This window comes from Hypanus sabinus, chromosome 26 (assembly GCF_030144855.1).
Source record: "Hypanus sabinus isolate sHypSab1 chromosome 26, sHypSab1.hap1, whole genome shotgun sequence".
NCBI classification, from domain to species: domain Eukaryota; kingdom Metazoa; phylum Chordata; class Chondrichthyes; order Myliobatiformes; family Dasyatidae; genus Hypanus; species Hypanus sabinus.
In genome coordinates this window covers 48,468,471-48,493,847 of record NC_082731.1, presented here as the reverse complement: position 1 = coordinate 48,493,847, position 25,377 = coordinate 48,468,471, and the positions used below count along the sequence as shown (strand labels likewise).

General features: G+C 42.6%; 1 protein-coding gene across 1 annotated transcript in view; it reads left to right on the top strand.

The window, feature by feature from the left end:
* Positions 1-12,802, top strand: part of LOC132381550 (olfactomedin-4-like) — a 36,704-nt gene extending 23,902 nt beyond the window's left edge. Inside the window, exon 4 of the mRNA XM_059951051.1 lies at positions 11,352-12,802. Coding sequence (XP_059807034.1) covers positions 11,352-12,175 — 824 coding nt within the window. The 3' untranslated portion in view covers positions 12,176-12,802. The remainder of the gene's footprint in view (positions 1-11,351) is intronic.
* Positions 12,803-25,377: the final 12,575 nt, after the last annotated feature.

Genomic DNA, 25,377 nt, shown 5'->3' with positions numbered 1-25,377 from the left:
TTCAAATTGTTTCAATGAGATCCCCCTCATCCTTCTGAATTCCAGCGACTACAGACCCAGAGCCATCAAACGTTCCTTGTATGATAACCCTTTCATTTCTGGAATCATCATTGTGAACCTCCTCTGGACCACCTCCAATACCAGAATATCTTTTCTAAGATGAGGGGCCCAAAACTGCTCACAATACTCAAGCTGAGGTCTCACCAGTGCCTTATAAAGTCTCAGATCACATCCTTGCTCTTGTATTTTAGACCTCTTGAACTGAATATTAACATGGCATTTGCCTTCCTCACCACCGACTCGACCTGCAAGTTAACCTTCAGGATGTTCTGCACAAGGATTCCCAGGTCCCTTTGTATCTCAGATTTCTGAATTTTCTCTCCATTGAGAAAATAGTTCGCACATTTATTTCTACTTCCAAAGTACATGACCATGTATTTTCCAACATTGTTATTTCATTCACCATTTTCTTGTCCATTCTCCTAATTTGTCTAAGTTCTTTTGCTTCCTACCTGTTCCCTCAACACTACCTGCCCCTCCACCAATCTTTGTATCATCTACAAACTTGGCAACAAAGCCACTTATTCCATCATCTAAATCATTTATATACAGTGTAAAGAGAAGTGGTCCTAACACCGAACCCAGCGGAACACCACTAGTCACTGGCCGCCAACCAGACGAGGATCATTTTATTCCCGCTCACTGCCTCCTACCAATCAACCAATGCTCTAATCATTTTAGTAACTTTCCCGTAATGCCATGGGCTCTTAACTTAGTAGCAGCCTCATATATGACATCTTGTCAAAGATATACATGAAGCTACTCTGGGAGCTCTGGATACTGTGGATGACCCCAACAGACTTGCAACTGAAGTGTCGCTTCACCTGGGAGGACTGTTTGGTGCCCTGAATGGTAGTGAGGATGAAGGTATAGGGGCAGGTGTGGTACTTGTTACACTTATAAGGATAAATATAGGGAGTAAGATCAGTGGGGAGGGACAAGTGGACAAGGGAGTAGGGAGCAATCCCTGTGGAAAGTGGAAAGTCGGGTGGGGGCAGGGAAAAATGTGTTTGGTGATGTGATCCTACTGGAGATAGCAGAAGTTACAGAAAATTATGTGCTGGATGCGGAGGCTAGTGGCATGGTAGGTGATGACAAGAGGAACCCTATCCTCAGTGTGGCGGTGGAAGGATGGGGTAAGGGGTAAAGGCAGATGTGTGCACAATGGAAGAGATGTGGTTGAGGGCAGTGCTGATGGTGGAGGAAGGGAAGCCCCTACCTTTGAAAAAGGAGGACATCTTAGTTGTTCTGGAATGTAAAGCCCCATCCTGGGAGAAGATGCGGTGGAGACGGAGGAACTCAGAGAACGGAATGACATTTCTACAAGTGACAGGATGGGAAGAGGTAAAGTCCAGATAGCTGTGAGATTCAGTGGGTTTGTAAAAGCTATCAATAGAGACTGTCTCCAGAGATAGAGACAGAGAGGTTGAGAAAGAGAAGAGAGGTGTTGGACATGGACCAAATAAATTTGAGGGCAGGGTAGAAGTTGCAAGCAAAGTTGATGAAATTGATGAGTTCATCATGGATGCAGGAAGCAGGACTAATGCAGTCATCAATGTAGTGTAGGAAAAGTTGGGGAGAGATACCGGTGTAGGTTTGGAACATGGGCTGTTCCACGTAGCCAAACAAAAAGGCAGGCATAGCTGGGACCCATGCAAGTGACATTGCCTGCACCTTTGGTTTGAAGAAAGCGGGAAGAGCCGAAGGAGAAATTGTTGATGGTGAGGACCAGTTGCACCAGATGGAGGAGAGTGATAGTGGACCACGCTTGCCCCTACACTTCTTCCTTTGCCATCATTCAGGGTCCCAAACAGTCCTTCCAGGTGAGGCAACATTTCACCTGTGAGTCTGTTGGGGTCACCTATTGTATCCGGTGATCCTGATGTGGCCCTGTATATCGGTGAGATCCGATGTAGATTGGGAGACTGCTTCAATAGACAATAGGTGCAGGAGTAGGCCATTCAGCCCTTTGAGCCAGCACAGCCATTCACTGTGATCATGGCTGATCATCCACAATCAGTACCCCATTCCTGCCTTCTCTCCATATCCCTTGACTCCATTTTCTTTAAGAGCTCTTTCTAAATCTTTCTTGAAAGCATCCAGAGAATAGGCCTCCACTGCCTTCTGAGGCAGAGCATTCCACAGATCCACAACTCTCTGGGTGAAAATGTTTTTCCTCAACTCCGTTCTAAATGGCTTACCTCTTATTCTTAAACTGTGGCCTTTGGTTCTGGACTCCCCCAACACCGGGAACATGTTTCCTGCCTCTAGTGTGTCCAATTCCTTAATAATCTTATATGTTTCAATCAGATTCCCGCTCATCCTTCTAAATTCCAGTGTATACAAGCCCAGTTGCTCCAATCTTTCAACATATGAGAGTCCCGTCATCCTGGGAATTAACTTCGTGAACCTATGCTGCACTCCCTCAATAGCAAGAGTGTCTTTCCTCACATTTGGAGACCAAAACTGCAAACAATACTCCAGGTGTGGTCTCACCAGGGTCCTGTACAACTGCAGAAGGACCTCTTTGCTCCTATACTCAACTCCCCTTGTTATGAAGGCCAATATGCCATTAGCTTTCTCCACTGCCCGCTGTACCTGCATGCTTACTTTCAGTGACTGATGAACAAGGACACCTAGATCTCATTGTACTTCCCCTTTTCCTAACTTGACACCATTCAGATAGTAATCTGCCTTCCTGCTCTTGCCACCAAAGTGGATAATCTCACATTTATCCATATTGAACTGCATCTGCCATGCATTAGGGTCCCATTAGGGTCTTTCTGCCCTTACAATTTCTCAGTTCTATCCATCCTGACTCTACATCTCCTGATTCTATGTCACTTCTCACAAGGGACTGAATTTCATTCCTCACCAACAGAGCCACCCCTCCCCTTTGCCCACTTGTCTGTCCTTTTGATAGGACGTATATCCTTGAATATTCATTTCCCAGCCCTGGCCTTCTTGTAGGCATTTCTCTGTTATTCCTACAACATCATTTCCAACTGCCTCAGGCTCATCCACTTTATTTTTTATACTTTGTGCATTCATATATAATATTTTTAATCCATTTCTCCCCTCACCTTTCACATTGATTCCTATTGCACTTGGCCATACTCTCCGATCCCTTCCTGAGCTTTCTGCCCCATTAATTCTGTTGTCTTTCTTAACTTTTCTTATTCTCTCTTTCCTTTTAACTCCATCTTTATATTTCCAGTTCATCTCCCCCCCCCCCCCACTACTTAGCTTAAACACACCTGTGTAGCAGTGGCAAACCTACCTGCCAGAATGCTGGTCCCCCGCCTGTTAAGGTGCAACCTGTCCCTATTGTACAATTCATCCTTACCCCAAAACAGATCGCAGTGGTCTAAGAATCTAAATCCCTGTTTCCCACACCAGCTCCTCAGCCACACATTCAGATCCCCTATCTCACTGTTCCTGCCCTCACCAGCACAAGGAACTGGAAGCAAACCAGAGATAACCACCCTGGAGGTCCTGAGCACCTTCATTGAGCACCTTCGCTCCATTTGCTACAAAAAAAAAGAGATCTCCTGGTAGCCACCCATTTCAATTCTATTTCCCATTCCCATTCTGACATATCAGACTATGGCCTCCTCTACTGCCATGATGAGGCTACTACAGATTGGAGGTGTAACACTTTATATTCCATCTGGGTAGCCTCCAACCTGATGGCATGAACATTGATTTCTTGAACTTTTATTAATTTCCACCCCTTCCTCTTCTTCACTATCCCCCAATCCTTATCTCCTTACTTACCCATCACTTCCCTTTAGTGCATCTCCCCCTTCCCTTTCTTCCATGGTCTTCTACCAGATTACCCTATCTCCAACCCTTCATCTCTTACACCAATCAAGTTCCCAGCTCTTTACTTCACCCTCCCTCTCTCCTGGTTTCACCTATAACCTGCCACCCTGTACTTCTTCCTCCCCTTTCCTCACCTTCTTATTCTGACTTCTCCCCTTCCTTTCCAGTCCTGGTGAAGGGTCTTGGCCCAAATCATCAACTGTTCACTCTTTTCCATAGATGCTGCCTGGCCTGTTGAGTTTCTCCAGCATTTTGTGTGTGTTATTTTGACTTCTACCACCTGCAGAACTTCTCATGTTTGGAATAAAGGGTGACATTTCTGGTTGGCTGTTGGTGACTAGTGGGTTTCACAGGGGTCTATGTTGGGACTGCTTCTTTTTATGTTATATGTCAATGATTTGGAAGATGGAATGGATAGTTTTGTAACCAAATTTGCAGACAATGCAAAGCTAGGTAGAGGGGTACGTTTTTTTTTAAAGAAAGCAGAGAGGCTACAGAAGGACAGATTAGGAGAATGAGCAAAGAAGTGGCTGATAGAATACAGTGTCGGGAAGTTTATGGTCATAAACTTTGGTAGAAGAAATAAAAGCGTAGACTATTTTATAATGGAGAGAAAATTCAGAAATCTGATGTGCGAAGGGACTTGGGAGTACTCGTGCAGGATTCCCTAAAGGTTAATCAGTAGGTTCAGTTGGTAGTGAGGAAGGCAATTGCAATGTTAGTGTTTATTCAAGAGGACTAGAATATAAAACCAAGGACATAATGTTGAGATTTTATAAGGCATGATTGAGGCCTCCCTTGGAGCATTGTGAACAGTTTTGGGCTCCTTATCTAAAAAGGATGTGCTGACATTGGAGAGGGTTCAAATGAGGTTCACAAAAATGACTCTGGAATTGAAAGGCTTGTCATGTGAGGAGTGTTTGATGGTTCTTGGCCTGTACACAACGGAATTCATATGAATGAATGGAATCTCATTGAAACATTTTGAATGTTGAAAGGCCTCAATAGACTAGATGTATGTTTCCTGTGGTGGGGAGTGTGGTCTAAGACCAGTGGACACAGTCTCTGAATAGACAATAGACAATAGGTGCAGAAGTAGACCATTCGGCCCTTTGAGCCTGCACTGCCATTTTGAGATCATGGCTGGTCAACTACTATCAATACTCGGTTCCTGCCTTGTCCCCATATCTCTTGATTCCCCTATCCATAAGATACCTACCTAGCTCCTTCCTGAAAGCATCCAGAGAATTGGCATCCACTACCTTCCGAGGCAGTGCATTCCAGACCCCCACAACTCTCCGGGAGAAGAAGTTTTTCCTTAACTCTGTCCTAAATGACCTACCCCTTATTCTCAAACCATGCCCTCTGGTACTGGACTCTCCCAGCAACTGGAACATATTTCCTGCCTCTATCTTGTCCAATCCCTTAATAATCTTATATGTTTCAATCAGATCCCCTCTCAATCTCCTTAATTCCAGTGTGTACAAGCCCAGCCTCTCTAACCTCTCTGCGTAAGACAGTCCAGACATCCCAGGAATTAACCTCATGAATCTACACTGCACTTCCTCTACAGCCAGGATGTCCTTCCTTAACCCTGGAGACCAAAACTGTACACAATACTCCAGGTGTGGTCTCACCAGGGCCCTGTACAAATGCAAGAGGATTTCCTTGCTCTTGTACTCAATTCCCTTTGTAATAAAGGCCAACATTCCATTAGCCTTCTTCACTGCCTGCTGCACTTGCTCATTCACCTTCAGTGACTGATGAACAAGGACTCCTAGATCTCTTTGTATTTCTCCCTTACCTAACTCTACACAGTTCAGATAATAAACTTCCTTCCTGCTCTTACTCCCAAAGTGGATAACCTCACACTTATTCACATTAAACGTCATCTGCCAAGTATCTGCCCACTCACCCAGCCTATCCAAATCAACCTGAATTCTCCTAACATCCTCATCACATGTCACACTGCCACCCAGTTTAGTATCATCAGCAAACTTGCTGATGTTATTCTCAATGCCTTCATCTAAATTGTTGATGTAAATCGTAAACAGCTGTGGTCCCAATACCGAGCCCTGTGGCACCCCACTAGTCACCACCTGCCGTTCTGAGAAACACCCATTCACCGTTACCCTTTGCTTTCTATCTGCCAACCAGTTTTCTATCCATGTCAATATCTTCCCCCCAATGCCATGAGCTCTGATTTTACCCACCAATCTCCTATGTGGGACCTTATCAAATGCCTTCTGAAAATCAAGGTACACTATATCCACTGGATCTCCCGTGTCTAACTTCCTGGTTACATCCTCGAAAAACTCCAACAAATTAGTCAAGCATGATTTACCCTTGGTAAATCCATGCTGGCTTGACCCAGTCCTATCACTGCTATCTAGATATGCCACTATTTCATCCTTTATAATGGACTCTAGCATCTTCCCCATCACCAATGTCACACTGACAGGTCGATAGTTTGTTGTTTCCTCCCTCCCTCGTTTCTTAAAAAGTGCGATAACATTAGCCATTCTTTAATCCTCAGGAACTGATCCTGAATCTAAGGAACATTGGAAAATGATTACCAATGCATCCGCAATTTCCAGGGCCACCTCCTTTAGTACTCTAGGATGCAGACCATCTGGACCTGGGGGTTTGTCAGCCTTCAGTCCCATCAGTCTTCTCATCACCATTTCCTTCCTAATGTCAATCTATTTCATTTCCTCTATTATCCTATGTCCTTGGCCCATCCATACATCTGGGAGATTGCTTGTGTCTTCCTTAGTGAAGACAGATCTAATCTACTTACTAAATTCTTCTGCCATTTCTCTGTTTCCCATAACAATTTCACCCAATTCATTCTTCAAGGGCCCAACATTGTTCTTAACTATCTTCTTTCTCTTCACATACCTAAAAAAGCTATTGCTATCTTCCTTTATATTCCTGGCTAGCTTTCGTTCGTACCTCATTTTTTCTCCCTGTATTGCCTTTTTAGTTAAGTTCTGTTGTTCCTTAAAAACTTCCCAATCATCTGTCCTCCCACTCACCTTAGCTCTGTCATACTTTCTTTTTTTTAATGCTATGCAATCTCTGACTTACTTTGTCAACCACTGTGGCCCCTTTCCCCCCTTTCCTTCTCTGGGGGATGAACTGATTTTGCATCTTGTGTGTTATTCCCAAGAATACCTGCCATTGCTGTTCCACTGTCTTTTCTTTTAGGATATCTGTCCAGTCAACTTTGGCCAGCTCCTCCCTCATGGCTCCATAGTTTCCCCTGTTCAACTGCAACTCTGCCACCTCTGAGCTGCCCTTATCCTTCTCAAATTGCAAATAAAAACTTATCATATTATGATCACTACCTCCTAATGGCTCCTTTACTGCAAGATCACTTATCAAATCCTGTTCATTACATAACACTAAATCCAGTTTAGTCTTGTCCCTGGTCAGCTCATGTACAAGCTGTTTCAAGAATGCATCCCGTAGGCACTGTACAAACTCCCTATCCTGTGGTCCAGCACCAACCTGATTCTCCCAGTTCACCTGCATGTTGAAATCCCCCATAACTACTGCGACATTACCTTTGCCACATGCCAATGTTAACTCCCTATTCAACTTGCACCCTATTCCTTTTGCCCTTACTGTTCCTCAGTTCTATCCACAAAGACTACTTCTCCTGACCCTATGTCACCCCTTGCAAAGGACTGAATCTCATTCCTCACCAACAGGGCCACCCCACCCCCTCTGCCCACGTTTCATTTAGAATAGGAATAAGGAGGAATTTCTTTAGTCAGAGACAGGTCCTTGATTAGTAAGGGCATGAAGGGATACAGGGAGCAGGTAGAAGGGAGCAGGGATTGAGAGGGAAATGGATCAGCATGATGAAATGGCAGAGAAGACTCATTGTGCCACATGGCCTAATTCTGCTCCAGTATGTTATGGTCTTAAGGTCCAGCTGGTGCTTGCTGGTCAGCAGGGGCAGGGTTAGCTGAAGGGTCTGTTGATTCTATAGCTCAAGTAAGGTAATACATGTTCGGCACAGCATTGTGGGCCGAGGGCCTGTGTTGTACTGTAGGTTTTCTATGTTTCTTTTATTTGTAATTTATTTTTATTGAAGTTCATCATCAAACAAATATTTCCATAAAATGTATTTCAGATATTGTACATATATATCATAGTCATATGCACCAAAAATCCACATAATATTTATCTGAGGTATACACTTATAGAAAAGGGAGGAAAGAAAGATCAAGCGTAAGGAGAAAACTATGTACAAGTAGGGAGTGATTTTCTTTTTTACATCATATTCATTGATTTGTGAGGATAAAATCAAGCCTATGAGGTGTTATGTAGTCAAACTGTTTTTCCCGGTATGAATCAAATTGTTCCAACTTATGATTAACAGATGTTGTTATCTTCTCCATTTTGTAAATGTCCTTTGTAATTTCCATCCATGCATTTAAAATTGGTCATTTTACCAGCCACCAGCAGTATATTTATTAAATATTTATCTCTTTTCAACCTTTCTTGAAGTATATACCCAAAATATATGGTCTTACTTTTGGAGGGTATTTCACATTTAAAGATGTCTTGTAGGGCACCATGTATCACACTCAAATAGTCTTTGATAACGGGGCATTCCCAGAAAATATGATAATGGTTTGTGTTTTAATTTCCACAATTTCTCCAGCAAACAGGGAGGTTACTATCATAATGGGATTTCTGAGAGGGTGTAATAAAATATCTTATCAAGTTTTTCCATCCAAACTCCCTCCATTTCTGTGAACTGGTACACTTCCATTGATACCTCCATATTATTATCCATTCTTCCTCAGATATAATTATTCCTCCTTCTTTCTCCCATTTTGCTATAATGTATGAAGTTGAATGTGTTTTAAGATTTGACAAATCCTTTTCTAAATGTTATGAAATAGTCTATTCTTGTGTATACAGAATGGGGGGCAGAATAATCAGCGTAATCCCTTCTGTTGGGGAAATGGTCCCTCTATATATCAAATAAGCCAACATCCTCAAAAAGTGTATTAATCTTCTTACATAAGTATATTGTTTCATAGGTTTTTCTATTGGAAGAGTCTAACTTTGGTTGTAATTGTAAATTTAAGTCTCCCCCACATATCAGGAGACCTTCTGTTTTCGTTAACATAATATTAGTAATTTTCTGAAAGAAACCAATATCACTTCCTGGGGGTGCGTATATATTCAATAGAGTAACTGAATTTCCGTCTATATTCTGCCTTACCAGAATATGTCTTCCCTCCTTATCTCCTATTTCAAATAGTTTTTCAAAATCTAGCTTGCTTGAGATAAGAATAGCAACTCCTATCCAGATGAGGCAACACTTCTCCTGTGAGTCGGCTGGTGTGGTATACTGCATCTGGTGCTCCTGATGTGGCCTTTTATATATTGGTGAGACCCGACGCAGACTGGGAGACTGTTTCGCTGAACACCTACGCTCGGTCCAGCACAGAAAGCAGGATCTCCCAGTGGCCACACATTTTATTTCTACGTCCCATTCCCATTCTGATATGTCTATCCATGGCCTCCTCTACTGTCAAGATGAAGCCACACTCAGATTGGAGGAACAACACCTTATATACTGGCTGGGTAGCCTCCAACCTGACGGCATGAACATTGACTTCTCTAACTGCCGTAAATGCTCCTCCTCCCTTTCTTACCCCATCCCTGACATATTTAGTTGTTTGGTTTTTTCTCTCTCTCTGCCCATCACTCTGCCTGTTCTCCATCTCCCTCTGGTGCACCCCCCTCCCCCTTTCTTTATCCCAAGGCCTCCCGTCCCATGATTTCCCCCTCCCCCCACTACTTTCAAATCTCTTAGTATCAGTTAGTCTTTCAGTTAGTCCTGACGAAGGGTCTTGGCCCGAAACGTCGACAACACTTCTCCCTATAGATGCTGCCTAGCCTGCTGTGTTCTACCAGCATTTTGGATAATGTTGCCATACTTGGTTCAAGAGGCAGGTGATTGAAGGGAGGTGTCTGTTCTTCAACCTGGTGGAGTGGGATTTAGACCATAAAACCATAAGACATAGGAGCAGAATTAGGCCATTCAGCCCATTGAGTCTGCTCCACCATTTCAACATGGCTGATCCTGGATCCCACTCAACCCCATATACCTGCCTTCTTGCCACATCCTTTGATGCCCTGACTGATCAGAAAACAATCAACTTCCGTCTTAAATATACCCACGGACATAGCCTCCATAGCATTCCACAGATTAATTATTCTCTGGCTAAAAACATTTGTCCTTACCTCTGTTTTAAAACAGAGGCTTCTGTAACTCTTGCATGAAGGATGGAAGCTGTAGGAAGATTGATTAGCAGGGAATCTTTGATGATAAATGTCACCTTCTTGAGGCAGTATTTAATATAGATATTTAAACACTGGGTAAAGACGCCACTAAATGTACAATGTACTACATGCCAATGTAAAGCTGAAACAAATCAAAAGATTTGGGAAGTGTTCAGTAGGTCAGGCAGCATCTGTGGAGAGAGAACAGTCACCTTGAGGAACAATGTTTATCCTGAAATATTAAATTCTGCTTTACTGTCCACAGATTCTACCTGACCTGATGAATTTTTCCAGCATTTTCTGCTTTCTTTATAATGAATGTCATTGCTTTCAAAGGATAATGATGTTTCTTTAGCACAGGATATACTACCTTAGCCACTTCAATAACAGACATTTGATGATGTCTATTTCACTTCCTAAATTCTAAAAGTAACTTTAACTTGGACCTGCTTGTGGAATCCAGTGTGGTGTTTCTGGAAGCAAGTGAAAGACTGAAAGATTGAGACATGCCTAGCTTGTTCTTTTCCATTTGCATGTTAGCACCACAGTCCCACCACTTACCTGAGTGTCGGAACAAACCCTGTGGCATTGCGTAATGTTCATCCACTCAGATTTGATGGAGTTCCAATCAGGCTCGCCAGTCTTTGAGATTAAATGGCAGGGCAGGAAATGGTAAAGTGTACCCAGGTCCAGTTCAAACTCCAATTTAAATTGTGTATGTTATTATATTTTTTATTATTTATTTGTAACAAAGTAACAAAACATTAGGAGAGTTGAATAACAGAATGTCTGGGATGTAAGTTGTTTTAGAATAGAAATCAGGAGGATGTGCAATATTGGGTGTAACAACACAGTCATAGGTGGGAGTGGGAGTAGGAGTGCGTAACTTCAGCATAGTGGTTTACAAGCTTTTTTTAATGGGGTTCTTCCATTGTTTTCATTACCAGTATGGTGATTAAATTTTAAAAGTTAAAAGCCTGAAATTTTCAAAATTTCAAAGCTATTTATGGTTCAGCTATTTTAAGGTCTAGCTGGTGCTTACTGGTCAGCAAGGGCAGGGTTGACTGAAGGGCCTGTTGATTCCTTAACTCAGTTATATTTGGAAAGTACAGACACCAAACCTCTACTAAATTGTAATTCTTTTCCACCAGGGAGCTGCAATCATGGTGGCATACTCAATGTGACCGAGCCTTTCGTGACACAGCTGAACTGGCTGGGATTTAGTTATAAATTTGGAGGGTGGGGCAAAGACCCCAGTCCCCTTCCCTCTGAAAAGCAGCTGTACTGGGTAGCACCACTCGTCAATGAACAAAGGCTCGACACGTTTCGGGTCTACTCTTCGTACGACGATTTACTGCTCTACAAGAATCCAATTGAGAAAACACTGGTGATTCCAGGACGTTACCCAAACTATGGAAACACAGGTCAGGGAAGCGGGATGGTCTTATACAATAACACTTTGTATTATAACTGTTACAATACTAGGGACATGTGCAGGGTTAATGTAGACACAGGGACTGTGCAGAGAGTGACCCTGGCTGATGCTGTCTACAATAATAGGTTCTCATATCAGGGTGTTAAATTCCAGGACATGGACTTTGCCGTTGACGAAACTGGCCTGTGGGTCATTTACTCCACCGATGAAAATGCCGGGAACATGGTTATCGGTAAAATTAACACAACATCCTTCACTGTGGAGAGGACATGGGTCACGAGACAGTTCAAACCTGGTGTGACCAATGCCTTTATGGTCTGTGGGGTGTTGTATGCGATTAGACCAGTGAGCACACGGGTGGAGGAAATTTTCTATACATTTGATACCAGAACTGGTGAGGAAGGTACACTTGCTATAAAGATGGATAAAGTGATGGAGATTTTACAGAGTGTCAGCTACAACCCCTCTGATCACAAGCTGTATGTCTACAATGATGGCTATCAGGTGACTTATGATGTGATATTCAAACCTGATCAATAATCAGGTACCACTCGATCACTGTAACCATGAGCAAAGTGATCAGCAAAGGCTGGAAATCATTGGGAAATCAGGGTCTGGATTTGAATTTCTGTAGCTGAATATCAATTTATATTTCACCTCCAAGTTAATGTTAAAGTTAAAACAGCAAAACCATGCTGCTGAAAACAAATCACTCAATTGCAAGTTTGGATCAATTCTCTTTATAAACATCCTGTGTTCTGATTGTGACGATGTTTTGTTCATCCTAATTAGTGCTGGGACTATTTGCCTGCAAGAGTGAGGTTACTGATCCTAGGTTGCAGCCTATGGGTTTGGATGACTGTACAATCAATGTTACACTGTGTCTAGTGATGCAATCCCACTGCCTTTATATCCCATAAGTGGTAATATCACATGAAAATGGTTGTCTTAATGCCAATGATCATCTCAGTACACTGAACAAACAGTCCCTGCTTGACTGGGGGGGGGTGGGGGAGTTGTTGGGTGTGGCGGTCGTGTTTTTGATGATTTGGAATCTCTGTCCTGGTGGAGATATTAAATTATTTCTGAATCTGTTACATTATCTGATGTAATGTAATGTGGAGAGCTTATATTGCAAAACATCACAAATTGATTAATAAAAAGCAAAATCTACAAGTCTGTTGCATGATTTTATTCCACATTTTATTTTCAGACATTTATTCTTATCCAAACATTTACAGCATATTTTTCCCCTTCCAATCTTTACTGCACTTTGACCTCATGCACCAGCTGAGGTAACACTTGATGGGCTATTACAATGATCCCAATGCCTCCTAAGAATGTCTCTTCTCAATCCTACCTCCCTTGGAACTCTAATGAGTTAGTTGGAAATTGGTGAATTCTGCAGATTTATTAAATACTTGGATCAATTTGATAAATGATGACAGAACAGAACCAATAACTTGGAATAGACAGCTGGCGATACATTACCTGAGAACTCCTCAGCATGCTGGTGGAAACAGAAAGAACTTGCAGCATTTCCAGTGGGGGCTGCAGATGTAGAATCTGGTTTAACACAGAAAAAACCTGCAGGAACTCAGTACATCAGGCAACATCTATAGGAAGTTGGTGTTTTAAGTCAAGATTTCATCTGATCCAAATGATGAATCTTGGCTGAAAAGTTTTACTGTCCATGGATGCCACCTGACCCACTGAGTTCCTGCAGCTTTTTGTTGAATTGAGGAAATGTTCACACATTCCATTCTCACCTCCGTTCATCAGCAACTGAAAACCTTCCCATATCCCTCAGAACCTCCAGACCCTTTGTCCTTTTCTCAACTCACGTTCATTTATTTGTGTCATCAGAAATGTTAGCGACCAAGTCGTGGGAGTCTTCATTGAAGTTATAAATAAAACATGGAAAATTTAGAGCACAACCCTCATGACTCAGCACTTAGTACATTTTGCCAACTCACTTGCACCCACCATCTGTTCTCTGGTATCTCGCCAATCTTCTATCCACAACAGTACATTACTTCTTAGACATGAGAATTTATTCCACAATAAACCTTGGGGCAGCACCTTATTACGTGCCTTCTGGAAATCTAAAGATTACCGTGTCCACCTGCTATCATTTTATCCACATCAGATGTTCTTCAAATTACTCCAGTAAATTAATCAAAAACAATTGCCTTTTCATAAACTATCTCTGATTATATTGATTGTTTCTAAGTGTCCTGTTATGATCTTTCTTATAATAGCTCAATATATTTTCGCTGTGACATATAAATCAGCTGTGATATGAATGGTGGAGCGCACTCAATGAACCAAATATCCTAATTCTGCTCCAATGCCTTCTCATCTTTTTCCATTCTAGTTCGAATTTTCTCTAATCTTGGAAATTTTGGGAAATTAAAAGCAACATGTCAAGTGATCCATGGGCCACTTCTTTGAAAACCTCAGTGTGGAGTCACCAAGACCCAGAGACTCACAGCCTCCAGATAGAACATAGAAAACCTACAGCACAATACAGGCCCTTCAGCCCACAAAGTTGTGCCAAACATGTTCTTACTTTAGAAATTACCTAGGGTTACCCTTAGCCTTCTATATTTTTAAGTTCCATGTACCTATCCAGTAGTCTCTTAAAAGACCCTATTGTATCTGCCTCCACCAGCATCATTGGCAGCCCATTTCATACACTCACCAGTCTCTGCGTAAAAAACTTACTCCTGACATTTCCTCTGTACCTACTTCCAAGCACCTTAAAACTGTGCCCTCTCATGTTGGCCATTTCAGCCCTGAGAAAAAAGCCTCTGACTATCCACATGATCAATGCCTCTCATCATCTTATACACCTCTATCAGGTCACCTCTCAACCTCTGTCACTCCAAAGAGAAAAGGCCAAGCTCACTCAACCTATTCTCATAGGGCTTGCCCTCCAATCCAGTCAACATCCTTGTAAATCTCCTCTGCACCCTTCCTGTAGTTTCCACATCCTTCCTGTAGTGATGTGACCAGACTGAGCACAGTACTTCAAGTGGGGTCTGATCAGAGTCCTATAAAGCTGTAACATTACCTCTCGGTTCTTAAACTCAGCCCCATGGTTGATGAAGGCCAATGCACCGTATGCCTTCTTAACCACACAGTCAACTTGTGCAGCAGCTTTGAGTGTCCTATAGACTCGGGCCACAATCCCCCTGATCCTCCACATTGTCAAAAGTCTTACCATTAATACTATATTCTGCCATTATATTTGACCTACCAAAATGAAGCACCTCACACTTATCTGGGCTGAACTCCATCTGCCACTTCTCAGCCCAGCATTCATTACAAGAGGACTAGAATATAAAAGCAAGGATGTAATATTGAAACTTTATAAAGCACTGGTGAGGTCTCACTTTGAATATTATGAGCAGGTTTGGCCCCTTATTGTAGAAAAGATGTGCTGAAACTGGAAATGGTTTTCAAAGGAGGTTCACAAAAATGATTCCAGGATCGAACAGCTTGTCATATGAAGAGCATTTGATGGCTCTGGCCCTGAGTTCATTGGAATTCAGAGGAATGAGGAGTGACCTAATTGAAACATACCAAATGGTGAAAGTCCTTGATGGAGAGGATGTTTCCTATGGTGGGACAGTCTAAGACCAGAGGACACAGCCTTTCGAACAGAGATGAGGAGGACTTTCTTAGCCATAGCCATCCCTAAATCTGTGGAATTCTTTAGCCATAGCCATCCCTAAATCTGTGGAATTCTTTCCCACATGCAGCTGTGGAGGCCAAGTCCTTATGTATAAAGTCAGCCTTCCATATCCATGGGTTCTGCATCTGCAGATTCAACCAACTGCGGATCGAAAATATTCGAAAAAGATTCCAGGAAGTTCCAAAAAGCAAAACTTGAATTTGCCGCGCACCAAGCACTACACTGAATCCACGCGAATAAAGTGATGTGTGAGCATACCCTGCTATAGCCTCCAGCCATTTCACAGATCCTCAGTCTCCCTCCAGCACTCGTTTTTTGAGCATTGTTTGCTTCGCGTCTCGTTCGTTCACTACTTGTGTTGTGAGAGAGTGGAAGGAGTTTAAGGCTAGTAAGGGATGGCTAGCTAGCTATGTAAAGCACTACAGCCTCAAGAACTTAAGGATCATAGGAGAATTGGCATCGGCTGATGCTGAGGCAGCATATAACCATATAATCTTATAACAATTACAGCACGGAAACAGGCCATCTCGGCCCTTTTAGTTCCTGCCGAACGCTTACTCTCACCTAGTCTCACCGACCTGCACTCAGCCCATAAACCTTCATTCCTTTCCTGTCCATATACCTATCAAATTTTACTTTAAATGACAATACCAAACCTGCCTCTACAACTTCTACAGGAAGCTCATTCCACACAGCTACCACTCTCTGAGTAAAGAAATTCCCCTTCGTGTTACCCCTAAACTTCTCTGTACTCTCTCTATTTTGTTGACATCGTTCCTATAATTTGGTGACCAGAACTGTACACAATACTCCAAATTTGGCCTTACCAGTGCCTTGTACAATTTTAACATTACATTCCAACTCCTATACTCAATGCTCTGATTTATAAGGGCCAGCATACCAAAAGCTTTCTTCACCACCCTATTCACGTGAGATTCCACCTTTAGGGAACTATGCACCATTATTCCTAGGTCACTCTGTTCTACTGCATTCTTCAATGCCCTACCATTTACCATGTATGTCCTATTTGGATTATTCCTAACAAAATGTAGCACCTCACACTTATCAGCATTAAATTCCATCTGCCATAATTCAGCCCACTCTTCTAAATGGCCTAAATCTCTCTGCAAGCTTTGAAAACCTACTTCATTATCCACAACGCCACCTACCTTAGTATCATTGCATACTTACTAATCCAATTTACCACCCCATCATCCAGATCATTAATGTATATGACAAACAACATTGGACCGAGTACAGATCCCTGAGGCACACCACTAGTCACCGGCCTACAACCTGACAAACAGTTATCCACCACTGCTCTCTGGCATCTCCCATCCAGCCACTGTTGAATCCATTTTACTACTTCAAACTGACAGGCCTATAATTGCTAGAGCCCTTTTTAAACAATGGAACCACATGAGCAATATGCCAATCCTCCGGCACCATCCCCGTTTCCCATGACATTTGAAATATTTCTGTCAGAGCCCCTGCTATTTCTACACTAACTTCCCTCAAGGTCCTAGGGAATATCCTGTCAGGATCTGGGGATTTATCCACTTTTATATTCCTTAAAAGTTCCAGTATTTCCTCCTCTTTAATCGTCATAGTTTCTATAACTTCCCTACTTGTTTCCCTTACCTTACACAATTCAATATCCTTCTCCTTAGTGAATACCGAAGAAAAGAAATTGTTCAACATCTCCCCATCTCTTTCGGCTCCACACGTAGCTGTCCACTCTGATTCTCTAAGGGACCAATTTTATCCCTCACTATCCTTTTGTTATCAATATAACTGTAGAAACCCTTTGGATTTATTTTCCTCTTACTTGCCAAAACAACCTCCTATCTTATTTTAGTTTTTCTAATTTCTTTCTTAAGATTCTTCTTACATTCTTTATATTCCTTGAGCACCTCATTCACTCCATGCTGCCTATATTTATTGTAGATATCTCTCTTTTTCTGAACCAAGTTTCCAATATCCCTTGAAAACCATGGTTCTCTCAAACTTTTAATCTTTCCTTTCAACCTAACATAAATATTCTGTACCCTCAAAATTTCACCTTTAAATGACCGCAATTTCTCTATTACATCCTTCCCATAAAACAAATTGTCCCAATCCAATCCTTCTAAATCCTTTTGCATTTCCTCAAAGTTGGTCTTTCTCCAATCAAAAATCTCAAACCTGGGTCCAGTCCTATCCTTCTCCATAACTATATTGAAACTAATGGCATTGTGATAACTGGACCCGAAGTGCTCCCCAACACATACCTCCGTCACTTGACCTATTTCATTCTCTAACAGAAGATCCAACACTGCCCCTTCTCTACTCGGTACCTCTATGTGTTGCTGCAAAAAACTATCCTGCATACATTTTACAAACTCCAAACCATCCATCCATTTTACAGTACGGGCTTCCCAATCTATGTGTGGAAAATTAAAATCTCCCACAATCACAACCCTGTGCTTACTACAAATATCTGCTATCTCCTTGCAAATTTGCTCCTCCAATTCTCGCTCCCCATTAGGTGGTCTATAATACGCCTCGATAAGTGTTACTACACCTTTTCCATTCCTCAATTCCACCCAAATAGTCTCCCTAGGTGAGCCCTCTAATCTATCCTGCCAGAGCACCACTGTGATATTTTCTCTGACAAGCAACGCAACACCTCCCCCTCTTGTCCCTCCGATTCTATCACACCTGAAGCAATGAAATCCAGGAATATTTAGTTACCAATCATACCCCTCCTGCAACCATGTTTCACTAATAGCTACAACATCATATTTCCGTGTATCAATCCATGCTCTAAGCTCATCCACCTTTCTTACAATGCTCCTAGCATTAAAATAAATGCATTTAAGAAATTCTCCACCTCTTCCTCTCTGCTTATCTTTAACAGTACAAAGAACTTTACTGTCTCCTTTTTCTTCCTTCTCCCATACATCTGTTCCTACACTCTGGTTCCCCTCCCCCCTCATATCTATTTTAAATCCACTGGAGCCTCTCTAGCAAACCTACCTGCAAGAATATTGGTCCTCCTCCAGTTCAGATGTAAACCATCCCGCCGGAACAGGTCCCACTTACCCTGGAAAACTGCCCAATTATCTATAAATCTGAAGCCCTCCCTCCTGCACCATGTCTTCGGCCACGTGTTGATCTGCACTATCTTACTATTTCTAAACCTACCTGCACGTGGCACTGGTAGCAATCCTGAGATTGCTATCCTGGAGGTCCTGTCCTTTAACTTGGCACCTAGCTCCTTAAACTCACCTTTCAGGACCTCCTCACTCTTCCTATCCACGTCATTGGTCCCTACATGGATCACAACATCTGGCTGCTCACCCTTCTTCTTGAGAATACTGAGAACTCAATCTGAGATGTCGTGGACCCTGGCACCAGGGAGGCAACAGACCATCAGGGATTCTCGATCTCTCCCACAGAACCTCCTATCTGTCCCCCTAACTATCGAATCTCCTATCACTACTGCTCTCCTCTTTTCCCTCCTTCCCTTCTGAGCTGAGGGTCCAGTCTCAGTGCCAGAGATGCAACCACTGCAACTTGTCCCTGGTAGGTCACCCCCACCAACAGTATCCAAAACGGTATACTTATTGTTGATGGGAACGGCCAAAGGGGTGCTCTGCTCTTTCTGTCTATTCCCCTTCCCTCTCCTGACAGTCACCCAACTACCTGTCTCCTGACTCCTAGGGGGTGACAATCTCTCTGAAACTCCTGTCTCTTTCTGTCTCTGTCTCCCAAATGATCCAAAGTTCATCCCGCTCCAGCTTCAGTTCCCTAACACGGTTTGTGAGGAGCTGTAGCTGGATGCACCTTTTGCAGGTGCAGACATCAGGGACAGCTGTGCTCGCCTTGACTTCCCGCATACTGCAAACGGAGCACTCAACTGCCCTAGCTGCCCTACATATCAATTAAATAATTGGAAGGTGACGTTAGCAGGTGTATTTATATTGCAGAGAGAGAAAGCAGATCAATGCTCATGCATAGACAACAGACAATGAATTTTATTTTAGAAATTATTTCTAAGGAGTTTGTACATTCTCTTCTGTGAACTATATAACCATATAACAATCACAGCACGGAAACAGGCCATCTCGGCCCTCCTAGTCCGTGCTGAACTCTTAATCTCACCTAGTCCCACCTACCCGCATTCAGCCCATAACCCTCCACTCCTTTCCTGTCCATCTACCTATCCAATTTTACCTTAAATGTCACAGCTGAACTGGCCTCTACTACTTCTACAGGAAGTTCATTCCACACAGTCCACATATAGGTTTCCTCTAAGCACTCCAGAATTTGCCCAAATCTGCCCCCAGTCCAAATTTGCATCAGATAGGAGGGTCATTGGTCATTGTAAAATGTACTGTGATTAGGTTAGTGTTAAATAGCAGTTGGCTAACTGGGGCAAAAGCATTTGTTCTGTGCTGTATCTCAAAAGAAATAAAAATAATTTAAAAACTTAAGATAAGCCCAAAAAAGTAAGGTAAGCAAATGAAGTACTTATGAAGTATAAGAGCTGCAAGAGAACACTTAAGAAAGAAATCAAGAGGCATAAGGTTGCCTTAGCAGACAAGAATCGTAAAGGCCAATTTATACTCCTGTGTTGAATCTACGCCGTAGGGTGACATGCACCTCCCCAAAAAAGTAACATGTGTTGCGGCAACACAGACCACATTAACTGTGATCGGTCTGCTTGGTAGCATCTTATTTCCTCCTATGCATTTCCGGTTGCTTCTCCTCTGCCATGTCTGTACACTGATGCAAAATAGAGGAACCAAATTGTCAAATCTACCTGCCGACATGCCAAAATGTTTGAACTGCATTTCCTCATCCATGTTTCTCAAGAAGAAACTCAAAACAGTGGTATAGAAACCCTACCGCCAACTAGTGTTTTGGAGCACATCAACGCATGCTCACTATGTCGTAGAGCTGATGCACCATCAATAACTCTCTCTGAGACGTGAAGTCGAGATATTGGCTTTTATTGACTGGAAGAAAGAACAAGCAGTAGTTGACCACCATACTACATCCTGGAGACTGAGGGCTGGGCTCAGGCCTCAGTCGCCCTTATACCGGGGCTTGTGGGAGGAGCCACAGGAGCAGTCAGCAGGGGGGCGTGTCCAGACAGGTACATGTAGTTCACCACAAGAGCCTACACAGAAATATAAGACAGGCCTATGGCATAGGCCACGGCATATCACTTACGCAGAAGTATAAATCAGCCTTAGGAATTAACAATGTAAAGATGGAATAAGAAAGTAAGTTAGCCAATAATATTAAAGAGGATACCAAAAGTTTTTTTAGACACATAAAGTGTAAAAGAGCAGTGAGAATTGATATTGGACCATTGGAAAATGATGCTGGAGAGGTAGTAGTGGGGAACAACAAAATGTCAGATGAGCTGAATAAGCATTTTGGAAGACACTAGCAGTAGGTGGAAGTTCCAGTTGTCAGGGATCATGAGGTGTGTTAAGTTACCATTACTAGAGAAAAGGTTCTTGGGAAACTAAAAGGACTGAAGATAGATAAGTCACCTGGACCAGATGATATACACCCCAGGATTCTGAAAGAGGAGGCTGAAGAGATTGTGAGGTATTAGTAATGATCTTTCGATAATCACTAGATTCTGCAATAGTTCTGGAAGACTAAAATTGCAAATGTCACTCCAGTCCAAAGAAGCGACAGAGGCAGAAGAAAAGAAACTATGTGCTAGTTAGTCTGACCTCAGTGGTTTGGTTTAGTAGTGGTTAGTAATAATCAACTCTGATTATTAAGGATGAGGTCTCAGGAGAAAACAGACAGACAGACATACTTTATTGATCCCAAGAGCAATTGGGTTTCTTTACAGTCACACCAACCAAGAATAGTGTAGAAATACAGCAATATAAAACCATAAATAATTAAATAATATTAAGTAAATTATTTCAAGTGGAAGTAAGTCCAGGATCAGCCTATTGGCTCAGGGTGTCTGACACTCCAAGGGAGGAGTTGTAAAGTTTGATGGCCACAGGCAGGAATGACTTCCTATGACACTCAGTGTTACATCTCGGTGAAATGAGTCTCTGGCTGAATGTACTCCTGTGCCTAACCAGTAAATTATGGAGTGGATGGGAGACATTGTCCAAAATGGCATAATAGGCCTATATCAGCATGGTTTCCTCAAAGAAAACTCTTGCTTGACAAACTTGTTGGAGTTTTTTGAAGATTTGGATTTTCAGAAGGTTTTGACAAGGTGCCACACATGAGGTGGCTTAACAAGCCCATGGTATTACAGAAAATATATTGGCAAGGATAAAGCAGTGGCTTATTGGCAGGAGGCAAAGAGTGGGAATAAAGGAAGCCTTTTTTGGCTTGCTGCTGGTGACTAGTGGTGTTCCACAGGGGTCTGTGTTGAGACCGGTTCTTTTTATATTATATGAATTGAATTGAATTGACTTGACTTTATTACTTACATCCTTCATATAAATGAGGAGTAAAAATCTTTACATTATGTCTCCATCTAAATGTGCAATGTGAAATTTATAGTAATTTATAATGAATAGTATGTACAACAGGACAGTTAATATAACATAGAAATACAATTGTATCAGAGTGAATTAATCAGTCTGATGGCCTGGTGGGAGAAACCTGTCCCGGAGTCTATTCGTCTTGGCTTTTATGCTACAGTACCATTTCCCAGATGGTAACGGCTGGAACAGTTTGTGGTTGGAGTAACTCAGGTCCCTAATGATCCTTCAGGCCCTTTTTACACAACTGTCTTTGTAAATGTCCTGAATAGTGGAAAGATCACATCTACAGATGTGCTGGGCTGTCTGCACCACTCTCCGCAAAGTCCTGTGATTGAGGGAAGTACAGTTGCCATACCAGGCAGAGATGCAGCCAGTCAGGATGCTTTCTATTGTGCCTTTGGATGATGGTATTGCTGGCCTTGTTGCAAAGTTTGCAGATGACACAAGGAAGTGGAAGTGGAAGTAGTTGTGAGGAAGTACAGAGGTTACAGAAGGCATTAGACAAATTAGGAAAATAGGCAAAGAAGATGGAATACAGTGTTGAGAATTGTATGGTCAAGTACTTTAATAGATGAAAGGACTGACTATTTTCTAAATAGAGAGAAAACACAAAAAAAAACTGAGGTACAAAGGGACATGGGAGTCCTTGTGCAGGATTCTCTCAAGGTTAATTTGTTAATTGAGTCCGTGGAGAGAAAGACAAATGCAATGTTAACATTCATTTTAAGAAGACTAGAATATAAAAACAAGGATGTAATATTCCTCTTAATATCTTGTACACCTCTATCATGTCTCCTCTCATCCTCCTTCTCTCCAAAGAGTAAAGCCCTAGCTCCCTTAATCTCTGATCATAATCCATACTCTCTAAACCAGGCAGCATCCTGTACCCTTTCCTCTGTACCCTTTCCAATGCTTCTACATCCTTCCTATAGTGAGGCGACCAGAACTGGACACAGTACTCCACGTGTGGCCTAACTAGAGTTTTATAGAGCTGCATCGTTCCATCGCGTCTCTTAAATTCTATCCCTTGATTTATGAAAGCTAACACCCCATAAGCTTTCTTAACTACCCTATCTACCTGTGAGGCAAATTTCAGGGATCTGTGGACATGTACCCCTAGATCCTTCTGCTCCTCCACACTACCAAGTATCCTGCCATTTACTTTTTACTCTGACTTGGGAGTTTGTCCTTCCAAAGTGTACCACCTCACACTTCTCCGGGTTGAACTCCATCTGCCACTTCTCAGCCTACTTCTGCATCCTATCAATGCCTCTCTGCAATCTTTGACAATCCTCTACACTATCTACAACACCACCGACCTTTGTGTTGTCTGCAAACTTGCCAACCCAACCTTCTACCCCCACATCCAGATCGTTAACAAAAATCACGAAAAGTAGAGGTCCCAGAACAGATCCTTGTGGGACACCACTAGTCACAACCCTCCAATTTGAATGTACTCCCTCCTCCATGACCCTCTGCCTTCTGCAGGCAAGCCAATTCTGAATCCACCTGGCCAAACTTCCCTGGATCCCATGCCTTCTGACTTTCTGAATAAGCCTACCATGTGGAACCTTGTCAAATGCCTTACTAAAATCCATATAGATCACATCCACTGCACTACCCTCATCTGTATGCCTGGTCATCTCCTCAAAGAACTCTATCAGGCTTGTTAGATATAACCTGCCCTTCACAAAGCCATGCTGACTGTCCCTGATCAGACCATGATTCTCTAAATGCCCGTAGATCTTATTTCTAAGAATTTTTTCCAACAGTTTTCCCACCACAGACGTAAGGCTCACTGGTCTATAATTACCCGGACTATTCTTACTACCTTTTATGAACAAGGGGACAACATTCGCCTCCCTCCAATACTTTGGTACCATTCCCGTGGACAACGAGGACATAAAGATCCTAGCCAGAGGTTCAGCAATCTCTTCCCTTGCCTTGTGGAGCAGCCTGGGGAATATTCCGTCAGGCCCCGGGGACTTATCCATCCTAATGTATTTTAATGACTCCAACACCTCCTCTCCCTTAATATCAACATGCTCCAGAACGTCAAACTCACTCATATTGTCCTCACTGTCATCAAGTTCCCTCTCATTGGTGAATACAGAAGAGAAGTATTCATTGAGGACCTCGCTCATTTCCACAGCCTCCAGGCACATCTTCCCACTTTTAGCTCTAATCGGTCCTACCTTCACTCCTGTCATCCTTTTGTTCTTCACATAATTGAAGAATGCCTTGGATTTTCCTTTATCCTTCTTGCCAAGGTCTTCTCATGCCCCCTTAAGCTTTCTTGCTACCCTATATTCCTCAATAGACCCATCTGATCCTTGCTTCCTAAACATCCTTCTTCCACCTGACTAGATTTTCCGCCTCACTTGTCACCCATAGTTTATTCACCCTACCATTCTTTATCTTCCTCACCAGGATAAATTTATTCCTAACATCCTGCAAGAGATCCCTAAACAACGACCACATATCCATTGTACATTTCCCCGCAAAAAACATCATCCCAATTCACACTTGCAAGTTCTAGTCTTGTAGCCTCATAATTTGCCCTTCCCCAATTAAAAATTTTCCTGTCCTCTCTGATTCTATCCTTTTCCATGATAATGCTAAAGGCCAGGGAGCGGTGGTCACTGTCCCCCAGATGCTCACCCACTGACAGATCTGTGACCTGACCCGGTTCATTACCTAATACTATATCTAGTATGGCATTCCCCCTAGTAAGCCTGTCAACACACTGTGACACAAATCCGTCCTGGACACACTTAACAAACCCTGCCCCATCCAAACCCTTGGAACTAATCAGGTGCCAATCAATATTAGGGAAGTTAAAGTCACCCATGATAACAACCCTGTTATTTTTGCACCTTTCCAAAATCTGCCTCCCAATCTGTTCCTCAGTATCTCTGCTGCTACCAGGTGGCCTATAGAATACCCCTAATAGAGTAAGTGCTCCCTTCCTGTTCCTGACTTCTACCCATACTGACTCAAAAGAGGATCCTGCTACATTACCCACCCTTTCTATAACTGCAATAGTATCCCTGACCAGTAATGTCACCCCTCCTCCCCTTCCCCTCACTATTCCTTTTAAAACACTGAAATCCAAGAATATTGAGAATCCATTCCTGCTCTGGTGCCAGGCACTACATCATAATTCCATGTATGCATCAAAGCTCTTAGTTCATCACCTTTGTTCTTAATGCTTCTTTCATTGAAGTACACACTTTAGCCCTTCTACCTTACTACCTTTACACCCTTTATTCTGCTTCGCTTTCCTCAAAGCCTCCCTATTTGTTAGATCTGGCTTTACTCTATGCACTTCTTTCACTGCTCTACCGCTCTGGGTCCCATCCCCCTTGCAAATTAGTTAAAACCCTTCCCTTCATAGGGAAACAAATAATGGAACTGTACAACATAGACAGAGGTCCTTTAGTCCACCTTGGTGCCAGTGTCTCAGAGAGTCAATCCTGGGTCTAACACATAGATGCAGCCATAAAAATGGTACTCCA